The 19,141-nt window shown below is 41.1% G+C and overlaps 1 protein-coding gene across 14 annotated transcripts in view; it reads right to left on the bottom strand.

Moving 5' to 3' along the window:
- tenm3 (teneurin transmembrane protein 3) overlaps positions 1-19,141 on the bottom strand; it is a 282,460-nt gene that overhangs the window by 58,821 nt on the left and 204,498 nt on the right. For all 14 annotated transcript variants that reach the window (XM_082163193.1, XM_082163199.1, XM_082163186.1 and 11 more), the window contains 5 exons: positions 14,302-14,507; positions 12,256-12,466; positions 6,225-6,326; positions 5,592-5,786; positions 3,217-3,417 (listed from right to left, as the gene is read on the bottom strand). In XM_082163193.1, the coding sequence (XP_082019319.1) occupies positions 3,217-3,417; positions 5,592-5,786; positions 6,225-6,326; positions 12,256-12,466; positions 14,302-14,507 (915 nt within the window). The remainder of the gene's footprint in view (positions 1-3,216; positions 3,418-5,591; positions 5,787-6,224; positions 6,327-12,255; positions 12,467-14,301; positions 14,508-19,141) is intronic.

The raw sequence follows: 19,141 nt of genomic DNA on the forward strand, positions 1-19,141 counted from the left end.
CAAGTGTGAAAAACTTATGACAGGAAATAGATAACTGCAGACCCCTGCTGTGTCTAGCGGGCTGTGTGGCGGGGGGACTGCCCGCCCCCACCTCAATCGGCACCCCGTCACAATGACATTTCTCAACCTTCTCTGACCTAGTGGAGTGTGTGCGCTCCTCATGGAGGCTTTGGCGGTGGGGTGCTGGCTAAAGGTGTGTGTTGGGGGAAGGGAAGGAGACATCAGAGCGTACAGACATGGATGTGAATTGACACGCTGAACTTTCCACCCAGACCCAGAAGACAGGCCTCCCACATAGATTGAAGCAAACACATCAAGCCAAAATAAATCAATTTATACACACTCCACGCTCTGCCAAACATCAGGAGTGCTTTTGAATGGCTTTTGGGATCGAAGCTATCATGGAAGCATTTTATTAACATTTCTCTTTGCAGGTTTGTTACTTTTCAAAAAAAATGTTGGCATGTTTACAGGAAATGATTCTGAATTGACAAAAGCTTCTATACAGAATTTTTTGTCAATAGAAACTAGTTTCATGTTTATCATACCTGGGCGTAAATGCAACTGGCAACAAAAGCTGATGAGGGAAAATTGGGTGCATTTTGAATGATATCCTGTGAAAAATGTCTGATAGCGATTGATTTGGATTCAGTTTATGCGTTTGTGTACATGCGCATGTAGATGTGTGTGGGTTTGGCAGAATAGCAGATGAAGACAGACTGGCGCAAAGCAAGCTGTAGTTTAACAGCCCACACACACCATTCCACCAGAGCCTTGCAGCCTGACACACCCTGTCACGGAAGAAACAAAGCACTAGAAAGACATCTCCTGATAAAGACAAATCATGGGATGGGGTATTGTTAAACTCCTTTCTTCAACCTCCTTTCTGACTCTTTCTCTGGCGCTTCCTGACAAGGCGTGAAACCATGACATGACACTCAGCCAGAGCTGGTGAAAGTGTATTGAGACAAGGAAACAGAAGTGAAGAAATGTGGAGAGAATTTCCCATCAGCCCTTGGGTCAGGCGAGTGCCAGTTAGTGGTTGGCTTCCCTGCTGCGTGCTGTTATTATGCCTCCTGCAGGTGGGCAGGAGTGACGCAGCCCTTCAGCGTGTATGTGTGGGCGCCTGTGTGTTTCATCCTTCATCAGACGAGACTCCGCTGAAGTTCACCTCAGTTTCCTTAGAGCGGGAGTGTGATTGAAAGAGAGAGTGGCTGTGCACAAGGAATAAGTTCACACAGACAGATGGAGAGCAGCTGCTGGGAAGTACTTCTGGAAAACTGACGGCTCGAGCCGTAAGCCTGCTGCAACTGTACTATATCAATCTGGATTACTGTCTTTGCAAGAGTTGTAGCCAGAGTGTGTGGACTGATTGCCTGAGTGTGTCCATGTTGTACGAGGAGTCATGCACCTAATTTTTTGGGGGGGGGGGGGGAAATCCTGGCTCACTAGGCGATAACTTAGTTCATATAATTGTGAGGCTTAGTTTAGTAAATTGATTCTCAATGTGCTTCATTCAATTTGAAAAATCAATAGACTAAAAAAGGAAAACAGCAGAATTAAGTCAGAATTAATATCATGATTTGGTAAGACCTTCACTTCATTGACATTAGTTAATTTAATTAGCATTAGGTATCATGAACTAACAATGAATATTTTCACAGTATGCATTGATAGACTAATGTGAACTTATAAAGACATTATCTTCTTTTATTTTAACCTTACTTATTTATAACTTCAATTATAACTTGAAATGTTAATGTTTTTTCATAATACATTAACCAAATGTTAATTTATATGATGTATTAATGTATGTAGAAATAGCAAGACTAACAAATGTTGTAAACAATTTTTAGTTGCCCATGACCAACCCCCAGTTTCTTTTTGAAAAAAAATAATAAAATGAATGTGTTTTATAAATGTTTTTTACAGTGAGCGCATTTTCTATTTTGTTTCATTATTTTTTAAAGTGACAATAATAATAATAATAATGCTAATGATAACTAATATATAATTTGAATTAAAAAGAACAAGTTTCTGGTTTGGTGAAGAAGTGCTGACCAAAGAAATGTGAATATGTAATTTCTCCCACAGTATTTTAGAAAAACACATATTTTAGTTACTTACAATAACTGCGCAACTTAACTTTCCAAGATGCACAGAATAACATTTGGCCAAAAAAAGGGTAACATTTATTTTTATACAAATTTTTAGGTTACGTAGTTACACGTTACTACATGTACTTACTATAGTAATAACAGTAAATGATGCATAATTACAAGTAACTAAACCTAAACCAAATCCTAACCATAACTCTATAGTAAGTAAAGGTAGTTAATTAATGTTACTCCGTACTTATTTGAGTAAGTACATTGTAACTACATCACCTTAAAATAAAGTGTAACCAAAAAAAATGTAAGGGTGTACATGCGTGACACTTCTGTTGACACATGCCCTCCTCTCGAATGAAATTTTTCTCACTCTATCATTATCTAAGACAAAAGGGGTAATACTAATTTTATAAACACTTTTCGAACAAAATATGCCCCCACGCAATAGGCGTTTATCTGCATTTACCACAACACTGCAGCCGTCAACGTGACAGAGGGGGAGCATTACAGGCCTCATTCATTAACACTGCACTAATTGAAGATGTACAGCTAATTAATGGAAGGGAGGGAAGTGGTGGTTTACAAAGCCATCAGGTGGTTCTTCCTCGATCGAAATGGGGTGAGAAAGAAAGGGAGTGAGAGAAAAAGTGAGTGAGAGATTGCTGTGTGGGGCTCTAGGGTGAAATAGTATTTTCATTAGACACAGATTGCTGCTGGGAAAATAGCATTGTCTAACTAAAAGGCAGACCATGGGTGAGTCCTAAAACAGCAGGAGTCCAATACTGCTCTTATTACAGAGATCAGTATCGTCACTCGCACAAACACAAGACGTGCACACACATACCACACCAGCTGCGGCTGAGCTTTTGATGGACTGAAAGATATTTCATAATGATAGTGTATTTAAAGTTGACTCAAACGTGCCTTTGAGAAGGTCTGCTGACAGATTAAACAGAGGGGAGGACAGAAAATCTGAAATAACAGCCTGTTAATGCCTTTAACAACAATAAGCAGGCATTCAGTGTATCAAATAAAGCAAGATAAAATAATAAAGTGGGAAGACCGACATATTGAGGAGGTGGGTGCATGAGTGCATAAAGGGTACCGATTGAGCAGTCGGGTCCAGTCCAGTTGGCGTCACAGGTGCAGGTGCCACTCTCCGTCTGGTAGGTTCCGTGTCCCGAGCACTGGTCTGGGCACATAGTCTTCAGGATCTCGCAGTTGTTGCCGCCCCAGCCTGGATTGCAGTGGCACTCTCCGTGAATACACACTCCGTGAGATGAACAGGAGGGGTCCAGGCAGTCCACTGTATGTGTGTTTGGAAAAGAAAGCGAAACCTGTTAGTTAGCAGGGTAGCAAGACAATGCATGTTGACCATGTTGTTTTTGACACTCCATTGCAAGCATTATGAAACCCCAAAAAAAAAAAAACATTTGCATGGAGGCAACACTGTGTGATAATGAAAAGAAGATGTTAAAGTACTACAAGCTGCTACATTAAAGTAAAAAAAGTCACTCCGAGGTTAAGTTCATTTTTACTTAAAATGTTAATACTAATGCTTACACTTTTAACACGTTTATATAAATGTTCATATTTTTATTTTTTTCAAAAAAAATTATAGATAGTACTTGTAAATGTGAAGAATTTTGTATATTAATACTAAATGGACAGTTCCTATGATAATGGATTAGATAAAAACATAAAAATAAGTATAACATTAATGCAACCTCTCATAAAATGCAAATCATTTAAACCATTCTAAATTATAAAAAAAATGGTTACGCTCTAACAAATGTGATTTTTTTTTTTCAATTAAATTAAATGACTGAGAAGATGTACTGTGTTTATTCGACATCTCTGCATTGTGTGCTTGCAAAGTAAATAAAATGGGGTTGTTAACCTGAGGGAACATTGTGCAATATAAAATCAATAGGAAAAATGTGTTGTTTTTACAGTAATACATTCGTTTTAAAAATTCACTCATCTCAATGGAATCCATAATTTGCTAATTGTTATGATGTGCATAGCATAAGCTTCACATTAAATGGCTCTCAAAAATCCCCCTGTTCCAGTGCACACACATTATAAGCAGATTCAGACAGTATATGTAGCGAAGCATGATCTATGTGCCGCTCAATGTGCTCTCAAAGAATGTGCTAGAGATCTCTTTGGGAGAAGTCCACTGCTACAGATGGAAAAGCAATTTTTAAGGGGACTGAGGCGCAAGCAGGGCTGAGTGCACAGAGTGTGACAGTGTTACGCATTGCTTTTCAAACGCCATAAGGGGCTCCTGTGCAGATTATGTATGTTTGTATGTGTGTGTGTGTTTATGTTTAATAGCCCTTGGGAGAGGGCTGAGGTTCAGTAACCCTTAATTCCTCTGATTGTGTGGTAGTTGATGGGGCTTAATCATGCCATTGATTGACAACAGGCCAATTCATGACCAGAAAATAAAGTTCCCTCCATAAATTGCATTAGTCGGTTTTGTTGTTCGTGCCAAATCATTACAATCGAGCTGCAGGAATAAAATCTTTCTGGCTTACAGGAAGAAAAAAAATAAACACAGTCAGTACTCTACATGCTGCGTGCCGAGTCACGGTAACATAAACACTACGCACAAAGCTAATTCTGCTAATTAAGAAAAATCAATTGTAATCTAGCATTTTCCCCACTCACGAGGCTGATGGGTAAGGGACCTGCACATCAGCAGGGACATCAATGTAATTATTTGCTCTGTGAAGTGGAGAATGGCAATTGTTTTTTGAATATTGAACTATTAACACACTGGTAATGATTATTGCAGGGACAGTAAATTATCAAAGAAGGTCACAGGCAGAAGAGTCCCTTTGATGGCTACAGACAAGGCGTTAGGCTCCTCATTAAGCAAAACTGATGCTGAAAGGCGATATGAACTGGACAGATTTTTTCTCTCTCTCAAACACTCAAACAAGCCATTCTGTCTCTCTCACTCGCTCTCTTTTTTATCAGGTCTGGTGAAAAGCCTGTCCGTGTCCACAGAGACAGAGCTTTCAAACACTTCTAGAGGAGAACAAAAAATCAATCCCTGCTCAAACCAATGGGTAATCAGTGATCGCGTTGATAACACATTATCTTGCACATCTTTGATGGTGTAATGCAGTGGGGTTTAATGGCAAGAACGCTGAAAATAGCAGTGTTGGATAAATGCTTCCATTAAGACTTCTGATGGGTCTCTTATGAACTGAGACTTGAGATGCTGAAGATGTCTGTAAGGAGGGAAACAGATGAAAAATTCTGCAGAACTCTGCAAAACAAATAAACTGTTTTCTAACATCAGACCATTCAATGGAGGATCTGCAGGTGAAGTAGTAAACACTGTTTCTTAAGAGACATAAAATACATTTTTGATGTTAAAATATTTTCTTAAAAAACAGAAATGAACAAGCTCCGATAGGACAATTTGCTTTGCAAAATCACTGATGTTTGATTTGTATCCCTGACCTTCTTCACAGTTGTCTCCTTTATAGCCTGTGTTGCAGGCACAGTTGCCCGTGATGCAGATTCCGTGTCCGCTGCAGTGAATATCGATGCACTGGTTGCTAGGAACGTCACACTCTGTCCCCTTCCAGCCACTGTAACAAAGACAGCGCCCCCTGGAGTACTGCCCATTTCCACTGCACAGCACTGGACAAGCGGCTTTGAATAGAAAAACAAAAAGCAATTGGGCAAAAAGGCTAAGAGACCAAAAACTAAAAAAAATGTATAATAGTTTGACAGAGAAGAGAAGACTTCAACAGGTGAAGTTTTCAGTGTAAGCAATTTCTTTATGGATTAAACCAGACTGATACACTGACAAAGAAAGCAAACAGACGACGAGGAGAAAAAAACAATAGCACTAAAAAATAAACAAAATAATACAATAAAAAGACCATGAAAATAAAACTAATTGTTGCTTCCTCCTGGTAATAAGAAGCCGTTCAGGCTTGGGAATTGAGTCCCACCATAAGCCTGCTAGCCAGCCGTACTTGCGCAAATGACAATCTGAAACCAATTATGAATAGTGGCATTGGTTGTTTATTTCTCTGGAGAGTCGTGTGTGACTGTGTGTGTGCGCACGCGAGTAGGAGAGCATACCTCGTGAGCAATCAGGCCCAAGGAACCCTGGGAAACAATGGCATGTTCCCGAGCGACAGTCTCCGTTACCATGGCAATTGTGTGGACACTCTGTGAGGGTATCTGGGGGGAAGAATGAAAGTGTGTGAGAGGGAGCCACAGAAAGAAAGAGGGCGAGAAAGGAAAGGAGAGTGAGAAAAGCATTAATTGAGGAGACGGTCTGTGGAAATTAGCAGACATTCAGACCCCCCCATCTTTAATTAAAGGAGTGCCAGATGCGTGATTAACAAAAACCTGCATCTAGGCTTACTCTGCCTTAATGAACCAATCAAAGCATTATTACCACCAATTAGCAGCCAGACGCTCTGCTCGGAGCTTTCTTTACACTGCTGGATGGCCATTAAAACACACATACACGCACGTTTGTTTTTCGGTCATAGTGGGGACTTTCCATTGACTTTTGTTTTTATACTGAAATAATGATAATTGTCTATCATTTAACCCTAAATCTAAAACTCACAGAAACCTTTGTGAAGTTTTCACGTTCATAAAGAAGATATTTAGCATGTTTAATAAGCCGTTTTCCTCATGACAACCACAGCTGGTGCCAAACAAAATGCGTAACGCGCAACACACAAAGTTGTTTACACTCACATCAGCTCCTACTCAAGTTTACATATCAGCATTTATATACTAAAAACACACTTATTTATATGAATACACTAGGACTCATGCAAAAACTTTTTGCAAATATTACTTGAATCAGTGCTGTTTCTTGACTCTGCAAAAGCAAATAGCTCCAAACAAAGCTTTCAAGCAACACACACACGTTGTTTCGTTCCTGAGTGTTAAGTGAATGATTCAATGGCTAACTCTTACAGAGAGTCACTTGTCGTCATCTACTGGCGAAACAATGTAACCTGCAGGAAGAGTGACTGATAAATCCCCACTACTAATACAAGGGTTTTCAAACTTTATAAATTATACATGAGTAAAATATTATTTGGAAAATATTCACTTTACGTTTTTTTTTCTATTCATCAATACTGCTAGACATATAAATCTGATGCCAATAAAAATCGAGGACCGTGACGTCGCCCAGCATGGCGCAGCCGGGGCCCCACCCTGGAGCCAGGCCCGGGGTTGGGGCTCGTATGCGAGCGCCTGGTGTTCGGGCCTCCCCCCATGGGGTCCGGCCGGGCTCAGCCAGAAGGAGCGATGTGGGGCCGCCCTCCCGTGGACCCACCACCTACAGGAGGGACTGTAAGGGGCCGGTGCTTAGTGGATCGAGTGGCGGTCGAAGGCGGGGGCCTCGACAACCCGATCCCTGGACACGGAAACTAGCTCTAGGGACGTGGAACGTCACCTCTCTGGCGGGGAAGGAGCCTGAGATTGTGCGTGAGGTTCAGAGGTTCCGACTAGAGATAGTCGGGATCACCTCCACGCACAGCTTGGGCTCTGGAACCACACTCCTTGAGAGAGGATGGACTCTTTACCCATCTGGAGTTGCCCATGGTGAGAGGCGGCGGACTGGTGTGGGTTTGCTTATAGCCCCCCAGCTCAGCCGCCATGTGTTGGAGTTCACCCCGGTGAACGAGAGGGTCACTTCCCTGCGCCTTCGGGTCGGGGATAGGTCACTCACTGCGCCTATGGGCCAAACGGCAGTGTAGAGTACCCGGCCTTCTTGGGGTCTCTGGGAGGGGTGCTGGAAAGTGCTCCGACTGGGGACTCCGTCGTTCTACTGGGGGACTTCAACGCCCACGTGGGCAGCGACAGTGACACCTGGAGGGGCGTGATTGGGAGGAACGGCCCCCCTGATCTGAACCTGAGTGGTGTTCTGTTATTGGACTTCTGTGCTAGTTACAGCTTGTCCATAACGAACACCATGTTCAAGCATAAGGGTGTCCATCAGTGCACATGGCACCAGGACACCCTAGGCCGGAGGACGATGATTGACTATGTGGTCATTTCATCTGACCTCCGGCCGTATGTCTTTGACACTCGGGTGAAGAGAGGGGCGGAGCTGTCAACTGATCACCAACTGGTGGTGAGTTGGATCCAATGGCGGGGGAGGAAGCTGGACAGACTCGGCAGACCCAAACGTACTGTGAGGGTCTGTTGGGAACGTTTGGCCGAATTCCCTGTCAGAGAGATCTTCAACTTCCACCTCCGGCAGAGCTTCGACCAGATCCCGAGGGATTCTGGAGATATTGAGTCCAAGTGGACCATGTTCTCCACCTCCATTGTCAATGCGGCCACTCGGAGCTGTGGCCGCAAGGTCTCCGGTGCCTGTCGAGGCGGCAATCCCCGAACCCGGTGGTGGACACTGGAAGTAAGGGATGCCGTAAAGCTGAAGAAGGAGTCCTATCAGGCCTGGCTGGCTTGTGGGACTCCTGAGGCAGCTGACGGGTACCGGCAGGCCAAGCGGACTGCAGCCCGGGTGGTTGTGGAGGCAAAAAATCGGGCTTGGGAGGAGTTCGGTGAGGCCATGGAGAAGGACTACGAAGAGAATCTGGCAAACCGTCCGGCGCCTCAGGAGGGGGAAGCAGTGCCCTACCAACACTGTTTATAGTGGAGGTGGGCAGCTGTTGACCTCGAGTGGGGATGTCATCGGACGGTGGAAGGAATACTTTGAGGATCTCCTCAATCCCAACGACACGTCTTCCATTGAGGAAGCAGAGGCTGGGGGCTCGGAGGTGGACTCGTCCATCACCCGGGCTGAAGTCACCGAGGTAGTCAAGAAACTCCTCGGTGGCAAGGCACCGGGGGTGGATGAGATCCGCCCCGAGTACCTCAAGTCTCTGGATGTTGTGGGGCTGTCTTGGCTGACATGCCTCTGCAACATCACGTGGCGGTCGGGGACAGTACCTTTGGACTGGCAGACCGGGGTGGTGGTCCCTCTTTTTAAGAAGGGGGACCGGAGGGTGTGCTCCAACTATAGGGGGATCACACTTCTCAGCCTCCCCGGGAAAGTCTATGCCAGGGTACTGGAGAGGAGAATACGGCCAATAGTAGAACCTCGGATTCAGGAGGAACAGTGCGGTTTTCGTCCCGGTCGTGGAACACTGGACCAGCTCTATACCCTCTCCAGGGTGTTGGAGGGTTCATGGGAGTTTGCCCAAACAATGCACATGTGCTTTGTGGATTTGGAGAAGGCATTCGACTGTGTCCCTCGCGGCATCTTGTGGAGGGTGCTCTGGGAGTATGGGGTTCAGGGCCCTTTGCTAAGGGCTATCCGGTCCCTGTACGACCGGAGCAGGAGCCTGGTTCACATTGCCGGCAGTAAGTCAGACTTGTTCCCGGTGCATGTTGGACTCCGGCAGGGCTGCCCTTTGTCGCCGGTTCTGTTCATAATTTTTATGGACAGAATTTCTAGGCGCAGCCAGGGGCCGGAGGGTGTCAGGTTTGGGGGCCACACGATTTCATCTCTGCTCTTTGCGGATGAGGTTGTCGTGCTGGCCCCATCAGACCAGGACCTTCAGCATGCACTGGGACGGTTTGCAGCCGAGTGTGAAGCGGCTGGGATGAGAATCAGCGCCTCCAAATCCGAGGCCATGGTTCTCAGTCGGAAAAGGGAGGTTTGCCCGCTTCAGGTTGGTTGAGAGTTCCTGCCTCAAGTGGAGGAGTTCAAGTATCTTGGGGTCTTGTTCACGAGTGAGGGAAGGATGGAACGGGAGATTGACAGACGGATCGGTGCAGCTTCTGCAGTAATGCAGTCGATGTACCGGTCTGTCGTGGTGAAGAAAGAGCTGAGCCGCAAGGTGAAGCTCTCGATTTACCAGTCAATCTACGTTCCTACTCTAACCTATGGTCATGAGCTGTGGGTCATGACCGAAAGGACAAGATCCCGGATACAGGCGGCCGAAATGAGCTTTCTCCGCAGGATGGCTGGGCGATCCCTTAGATATAGGGTGAGAAGCTCGGTCACTCGGTAGGAGCTCAGAGTAGAGTCGCTGCTCCTCCACATCGAGAGGGGCCAGCTGAGGTGGCTCTTTTCCGGATGCCTCCTGGACGCCTTCCCGAGAAGGTGTCCCCCCGGAAGAGCTGGAGGAAGTGTCTAGGGAGAGGGAAGTCTGGGCATCCCTACTTAGACTGCTGCCCCAGCGACCCGGATAAGCGTAAGAAGATGGATGGATGGACATAAATCTGAAGGAAAACTTTGGCTGTTAATATAATAAAATAATTAATCTCATGATTAATCTTAAGATATTATAATTTTTTATCATCCCTTGTGGTCCCATCAGTCCCCGAAACCAAGTTTGTCTGGAACACACAGACCAGCAGAGGGATATAAGCAGTGAAAATTCTCAGGGCTGTTAGACAGTTATACCAACACTCTTAGAATGCTGCTCAACCAATCAGATTTAAGAACTAGATCTAGCATTCTACTAGATGCACAACTGTTATACAGCCAATCACAGATTTGATCCACACTTCTACCACACACTTTTTGACTCTCTCACTTTGTGTGTTGCCAAGGTGACGTCGACGATTGTGACATCACCTGTTGATTCTTTCATTAAAAGAAGCAGCTCACTGGTGTCTACAGTAAGTCAATTCTGACAGCGCCATGAACTGCACCGGTCTCTTGTTGCCAGCACGCTGTCATGACACTACTGAAGCGTTTAGCAGAGAGACAACCCTACTGCAGGACCATATTATCTCGCCACAGAGAAATAATCAATTTTCATTTTCAAAAGGTTAACTTTTTACTCATTGAAGCATAATCAACCTGCTTTTAAAAGAGGACGCTGGCTGTAGTCCCACTGACCATTTTTCATGTTCTAGTCTTTGTGATCAAATTCCAAAGGAAATTACTCTTGCTGAAGCCTATTTTTATGAGTTCATGGTGGAGGTGAGAGAAGTGGGGAAAGGGAAGGGGAAGAGAAGGTGAGAAAAAGAGAAAGAATGAGAGAGGAAAGGTCTTGCAGGTCACCAGGCAACACTTTGAATCAGCTGCCGCCCACTGGCCACTTAAAGCACAGATCGATACGGCTCTGATCGTCCTTATACACGCTCACCAGTGAACACTCTTCTCTTTATCTCTCTCTGTACATACAAATATCCACACAGAGGCTGAAAAAGTGTAATATAAACTACATGTCAAAAGTTTGTAATAATTAAAGATTTGTTTTATGTATTTGAAAGAAGTCTCTTAGTCTCAACAAGGCTGCATTTATTTGATGAAAAACAGAGAAAAACTAATATTGTGAAACATTATTACAATTTAAAATAACTGATTTATGTTTTAATATATTTTAAAATATAATTTATTCCTGTGATGGCAAAGCTGAATTTGTCATTACTCCAGTCGTCAGTGTCACGTGATCTGTCAAATATCACAAAAAATTTGCTGATTTGGCACTCAATTGTTATTTATTATTGGTGCTAAATTATTATTAATTGTTCTTATTATTACCAATGCTGAAAGCAGTTTTTGCTGCTGAATATTTATGTGGAAACCATTATATTTTTTCAGCAGTCAGGATTTCAGGATTTAATTAATAGAGATTTCAAAAGAACAGCATTTATTTGAAATAGAAATCTTATGTATTGTTATAAATGTCTTTACTGCCACGTTTGATTAATTAATTTAAAACATTTTTTTTATAATCTTTCTCTAAAATTGTATGTGTATATTGTATACTGTGATTATATACTGTAATATTTTTTCCTAATTTAATAGATTTGTTTTTCATATAAATAAAATTATCAGAACAATCATTTAACTGAAATTTTACATGCATTTCAGAACATCTTAGAATTTTGCATGCCTCATTTTGGCTCTGCTGACAATAGCACTCAAGCAGAAAGTTATTTTGAAGTTTGTGTAAACCTGATGATTATGTGATTTAAAATCATTTGAGATTGTTTCAAGAGCTCAATGTGCTTCAATGGAGGCAGGAAAAACTTGACATTTTGTAAGTTAACATTCTTAAAAATGTCTTTTTAATTTTCTCATTATATATATATATATATATATATATATATATATATATATAAAACATTTATAAAAACAACATAATATGATATATGTATAGGCACGGTTTACCTATGATGATGGTGTTGTAAGAGACCTGTTCAGTGTTCTTGCCATCATTGTAGAATGCGAGATGCCAGGTGCCTGAGTCCAGGTAGCGGATGAACTCTGCCTCATGAACGTTAACTGAACGAGACTTTCTGGCTGCTCCTTCCACCTCCACCAGTCCTCGCTTCTCTTTAGCTATCAGACGACTGCCGTCCAGCAGCTCCACAAAGTCATACTGTACACAAACACACACAGACAGAATCAAATAACATTTTAATCACAGACATAGTGCAGTAACAGCTAATTTTCACTGCAGCTCCACCTCTTTGATTTGAATATAACAGTGCAGCATGTTTGAAGTCTGATGTATTATGTTATAAAATAGAATATCAAAGAATTGGTTTTGATACTTTGATACAAGGGGCGACAGTGGTTCATGTAGGTTGTCTACAAACCGAAAGGTTGGTGGTTCAATCCCCGGTTCCACCAAGTGTCGAGGTGTCCATGAGCAAGACACCTAACCCCAGCTGCTCCCGACGAGCTGGATGGCGCCCTGCATGGCTGACACCGCCGTCGGTGTATGAATGTGTGAGTGAATGGGTGAATGTGAGGCTATGTAAAGCGCTTTGGTGGCCATAGGTCTGTGAAAGCGCTATATAAATGCAGTCCATTCCATTTTACTTGTAAGAAGAGCATGTGGCTCTAAAACTTCTACATTTCAAGAAATTGACATTTGCAAATATATTGTAAGCGATGTAATGAATATGTTTGGAAACAACTCTGGTATCCTCAATGTGAGTGTTAGGGGAAGATCTTTAAAAAGACACTCTACGTTTCAGAAATGCTTTATGACATACGTTTTTTTTTGTCACTTTGACAAGCAGCTCCCAGAGAGCGAGTCTTAGTAAAGGCCTCTGATGAATTTAACATGCTTTTCTCAATTTACAGAGCATTAAAAATATATTTCTTTCCTAAGAGACCCGTAGGAAAATGACACAAGAGAAGAAGAATAAGTGAGCAAGAAATTATAAAACAACATCTGACAAAACGAGAAGACATTTCGATCAGTGGAGGAAAACAGAAGTCTCCACACCTTTGTCTGTCAATAGAACTTCAACCTATCCTTTATTCAGCCTTTAAGAAACATATTGATTAATGTGTGGCAATTAAAGTACTGGGTCAGTGCTATCGACTCTCATTGTGGAGGCCTCCGCTGCCAATTACCTCTATTAAGCATTTACGGGTTTTGTCATATACCCTTGAAGAAGCTCAGGCACTGTTGTTGCTTGGCAAAAAGAAAGAACCAGGACAAGGAAAAATAATTGGTTTGCTTGCAAAGGCCAAGCTCAGTTTTTAATCAAAGCGGGCAAAACATACATAGAAGTATGAATTGCTTCAAGTTTGAATTACAGAGATGAGGCAGATAGAAATTGGATAGGAATTGTCAAGCTCTACTGTGTAGCTTTGAAGGTCAGGTTTGAAAGTTTGACAAAAGTGGCGGTCCTTTTAGTAAAGTTTGCTGTCTGCCATTTGTAGCAGGTCTGTGAGCCTCATCTAATACGATGATGGTAATTGGAATAGCGGGTGCCGTGGTATTTCTTACACTGAGAACTATGACTGTAATTATGAAAGAAAAATTACAAGATTACCAATGTGAAAAACAGCATCCTACAAAAGATTGCTCAATTTCTCTTGATTCAGAATTATTGGCATTGAAAAAGATGCTATGGCGCTACTTTCATGTCATTTGGCACCCACAGAGATCATCTAAATTCAGGGGTTCAGTGAAAATACTGCAGGAGGTCAGTGAAGAAGATATATAAGGCAGACATTTCTTGAAAATGTTGCATGACATTTCTAACTAATGCAATGAGTATTAACTATCTGACCTGGTAAGCATTTTATAATGTAAAATGCTAATGTTCTCAATGAACATTATGAATAAAGTGTTATGGAGATATCCCTCGTTCTATAATGGTTGTTGAATACCCCTCATTTAAACCAGTACATACATTTCTCAGTTCTAGTGGAACATTAATCTTAAAAACAACAACAACAAAAGTCTGATACCTGAGTGTGTGTGGGAGGCAGGCCTTTCCGTCCATAGACCCCCACCAGGGCCCCTCTCTGAACAGAGATGTTGAACTTCAGGGACTGTGGCTGGTCAATGAAGAGCTGAGAACGCCAAAAAGTTCCTGGAGGGACGTCCTGCACCGCTCTACGGCCCACATCCACCTCGCCTGTGTCTATGGTGTTATTCTCTTGAAAGTAAACTCCTAGAGAGAGAAAACAAGATGGAAAACAAGCTAACTGTAACTGTGAGCAATTTCCCTGTTCTATATGATCTGCTTCTGCACATATACAAGGATATAATTAGAAAATGACTGTGTGGAAAACCATGTTAAGGCGAGACACGGCAGGCAAAAACATCGTTTTTTTTTTTACTGGTCAATTTAGAGATTTTGGGATATTTGTTTTCAATAACATGTCTTCTTTCAGACTTGTGGTGAAAAAAAGTCTGAAATACACATTTAGGTCTTTATTTTACTACACTTTGTCTGTTTGCGTCTGTAGATTTCTCATAAAGTCATCACAAGCACCGTTAGGAAGCTCTCTCTCTCCTGTACAATCCTGTCGGATCCAAATATGGTCATTTCCTTTTTATCAGCAACCAATCGTGAAAGTAAAAGGGCTGAATGCGCAATCTCATTGGCTGATGATACATTTTTAAAGCCCGTTTTCTCAAAATGACTTTTGAGTGCGAAAAGTCCGAAATCTCCACTTCAGTAGCACCTATATACACCAAACCTTCCAGTCTTGTACCTAGTTATATTATGAAGACATTTACAGAGGGATTTGTAAATATATTATTCCTAGCCTGATTTATATAACATTTTATTCCAAAAAACATGGCAAAAATCATTTTTTAAGGCTATTGACAGTATATTCTGATTTACAGGAAAACAAAAGTAGAAATCCATAAATTCCTCTGTAATTTTTTTCCCATCTAATATGTGAACACAATGAAAAAAATAATTTTTAACCTGGCTTTATCCAATACTCAGATTTCGTTTTTTAAAATATATGCAAATTAGCGCATATTTAATTAGATATGGCCTAATTTGTATATTTAACTACAACCAACAATAGTCAAGTCAAGTCAAGTCATCCTCATTTTCACCAATGTAGATTGTTCCAAAGCAGCTTTACAATGATAATAGGAAATTAAAGTGAAGTGTTTTGGCTTTATAGCAGCTCTAGAATAAAGTTATTGTTCAGCTAAAGTTAGTTTGATTGATTCACTTCCGTCGCAACGATCATTAGTTATTAACTTAGGGGCCGCAAACACAACACCGTTTTAACAGAAAACTTAAGTTCTTTCTGCGCAAACTTCAAAAATGGAACCAGTGGGAACGCCGATGGTGTGCACATGCGTATTACAAGTTCAGTCTATAGGTATGTGCGTTTGAACATATGTGCGCAGGCGTGTAGTCCTTCCCTACAAATCAACCCTCAACATACTACTTGTCTGGCCTTAAAATTAATAATACAGCACAATACAGAAACTTGTTCACATCACATTCAAGTGAGTGGTCTATAAACATATTAAGCAACAATCTATGTGCTCTAAGGGAACCTTAAATACAGGTGTATATGAGTGAATTTCTAACTCTATCTAATGAAACATTCTACAAGTTCCTCCATTAGCAGCGTATATGATTGTGTGCCAATGCTATTGTGCTTCTTGCTGTAGCCTCACGTGTGATCAAACATACATGAGGTATACAAAATAATCTGATATCAGAAATGGTTAAATCACTTCATACAGCAGTTAATTAGCATCTTCAAACAAACTCTTTCTGACCCTCACTCCCAAGATAACCATTGTAGTGAATTATCCAGCCAACAGTAAAGGAAAACACTGTTATGCACCATTATACTCCTTCAAACAGTTATTTTTCTCTCTATAGCTCTAGGGTGCGTTTCTCAAAAGCATTGTTAGTCAACTATGGTTGTAAGTTTCGTTGTTAGCAAAAATTTTCATCGATTTGATGTTTACAGTACTACGGTTTCAGGAAACAGTTGTCACTTGCTAGTTAATATATCCAATGATGAATCATACTTTGGTAGTTGTAAGCAGTGAGTTGTATGAGAAACGCACCCCTGGCCAGCAGGCAAGTTTATTTCCTAATGTTAAAGGGACCTTGAAGAGATTTCAGAATAAACTTAAAACATCTAATCTAGTTTAGTTCATAAAGCTCAGCCACAATGGTAATTGTCGAGCTGCTGTTTTACAAGAGTAGCTACAGTAAACTGCAGTAATATTACAGGCAGAGTCTAAGTGAAGCAATTTGACTTTGCAGCGCTTCCTTTACCAAGCGGGAAAGCTAATGTCTAGACATTACACACACAAGCGCACAACGAACTCAGCAAAACACAATCTTCGGCATATTTCAACCCCTCACAACATGTTACAAAGGCAACAGTGCGGAATGGATCAGTAATGGGAGAAGGAGAATAGGCAATGCTCAAATGCCAGCTAATGGAGAGCAGCTGCCATTAATATTGAATTAATTATTATCGCGTAATTCCGTAGCACGTGTTGCTAATGCAGTCAGCCGGCTACATAAAGAGCATATTGGAGTGAATGAAAGAGTAATTAGAGAGGACTTGCTGACTGTTAGTTTTAATGTGAGCTCGCCTGTGGCCCTAAATGCTCTACAGAGCAAAGAGAGAGAAGCCATCTGTGAAGCTCTGATCAACAGTATTGTCCACAGGATAAAAAGAAGGGGATGGTGCACTTAAAGAATGCCAGTGGAAAAGGGATTTGCTTTCCGTGTGTGCCAGGGATGCTTGGGGTGTTTTTTGGACATGGATATTGAATTGGCATTTGCCCATGAGAATCACAGAGAAGTAGAAGGTTTGTTTTGGCTTGATGCAAAGACTCCCTAAAGCCTTCTACTTATTTTTCTGTTTCTCTTTCTTTAGTTTCTCTCCTTATCTCAGCCATGCGATTTGCCAAACTGTCTTGATCTTTACGGTTTAAATCTGTGTGCATGTTTCTGTGAGTAAGAAACTAAATAACATTAAAAGCTGCTGTAAGCGTATTTTTTTGTACGCCATGCATAAAATATCATTGTTATCTGACAGATATCACTGAAATGGATGTCCTTAGAAATGACACTTGTCTCTGGCTCTGTAAACAGCAAAAAATTTGTTTGTTTAATTTGCTGGCTCTGCACGTACACAGCCCCTAATAGTTCAACAACAACAACAACAACAAAGTATTTGTTGTTTCAAAAGTACAATGTTATTTCATGAAAAAAAAAAGAAAAAAAGAAAAATGTTTAATATTAGATTTGGTGGTCAACATTTTTAGGTTCTATATGACCTTATATGATTTTTAGTTTCTTCAATTTTGGTCTGTTCCTTGTACACAGTTTTTAGCTTCAGAATACATTACACTAATCATATGGATTCTTTGGCCATTTTTAAAGCTGTAGAGCCTCTGGTCATTATGAACTGTAGGAGTATAGAAAATATCTATTTGAAATTATAAAAAGAAAATATTTAGAAATAGTTTTTTTTTTGTGTGTGTTCAATATTGAAGCTATAGTTCTTTCATCCTGAGCAAATTAAAAGAAAGGAGAATTGTGGTTTTCGTGCTGCAGTGACAGATGACAAGATGTTTGTGACAGCATTTGCTCAAGTACTCAGTCATGGTCATGCAACCATACACAAACTTTGTCAATGTCAAAAAGTGGGCCCCATTTTTAATTTTTTCAATGGGTATTGTGTGACTTTCACCGGTGTCTTGCAGTACGACTCATTGGATTGCAATTTGCTCCAACACAGCACATGGTAAGTTTCAGTCCACGAGATTCTGGAGAGGCACACATACACAGGACGCTCTCTTCCTTTCAAATGGACAGACAGAGCGCAGCCGGATGGAATGGAACGCAGGGTCTTGAGACAGGGTCTTTGAAATAACTTTTTATCTTCACTTGTCTTTTTAAAAATGCAACCAAGCACTCAATTTATTTCAAGTGCAGTCAAGAACTCCCTTAGACAAACTTACTAAAATGCAGATCAGTGACAGAATCTAACTTCTCCATTAAGAGGAGATATTTGTCCTCTTAAATTGATTTCCAGGGGAATTTTGTACCTTTATAAGAGCGTTTTTTTTTCTTCAAACCTTATGAAATGCATGTATAATCGTTTTATGTGAAATTCTTACATTTAATTAATACATTCAATAAGAATAGTAGCAAACTACAGGTAAGTCACCAATCAAATGAAATAAGTATTAAAAAAATCCATCATTGCACTGCAGAGGTGGAACAGAAGCTGCACCTAAAGTGGCTTTTAGATATACATACAAAGACCCTTTACTTTATTGCAGCTCAGAGGTGGCGTAAATGCATTTCCAAAACAATTGCAACTGTATAATTAATGTTATGAGATTAATGTTTTAAATATAAAATTTGGAATGTAGAAATATAAAATGATTTAAAAACTTGAAATTATACTTTGTCAAACTAAAATCGCAAGTAGGTTGCAGCAAGTTACTGTCTTAATGAGTGTCAATGATTCATTCATTCAACAAGATTTGTTCAAAATGGCTGATTCATCCAAGTCTTTATGAATGGGTCAGTGAATAATTGACTCACCCGATTTGTTAAAAAAATGCTGATTGAACATCTTATTTATTGAATGTGCTAATATTTGGGAAAATCTTGAATTTGGGGGCCATTTTTTTAAATTTTTGCCCAAAGTCAGTACATTTCTGACCTTGATGTATATCCTATTGAGAAGTTATCAACAGCAGGAGGCTAAACCCATGAAAATCGAGACACTTTAATGTGATTGATCACTTCTCTCCCTTCTCTCTGCCCTACACCAAGTCTGT

Source organism: Leuciscus leuciscus (genome assembly GCF_965113295.1).
Source record: "Leuciscus leuciscus genome assembly, chromosome: 3".
NCBI lineage: Eukaryota > Metazoa > Chordata > Actinopteri > Cypriniformes > Leuciscidae > Leuciscus > Leuciscus leuciscus.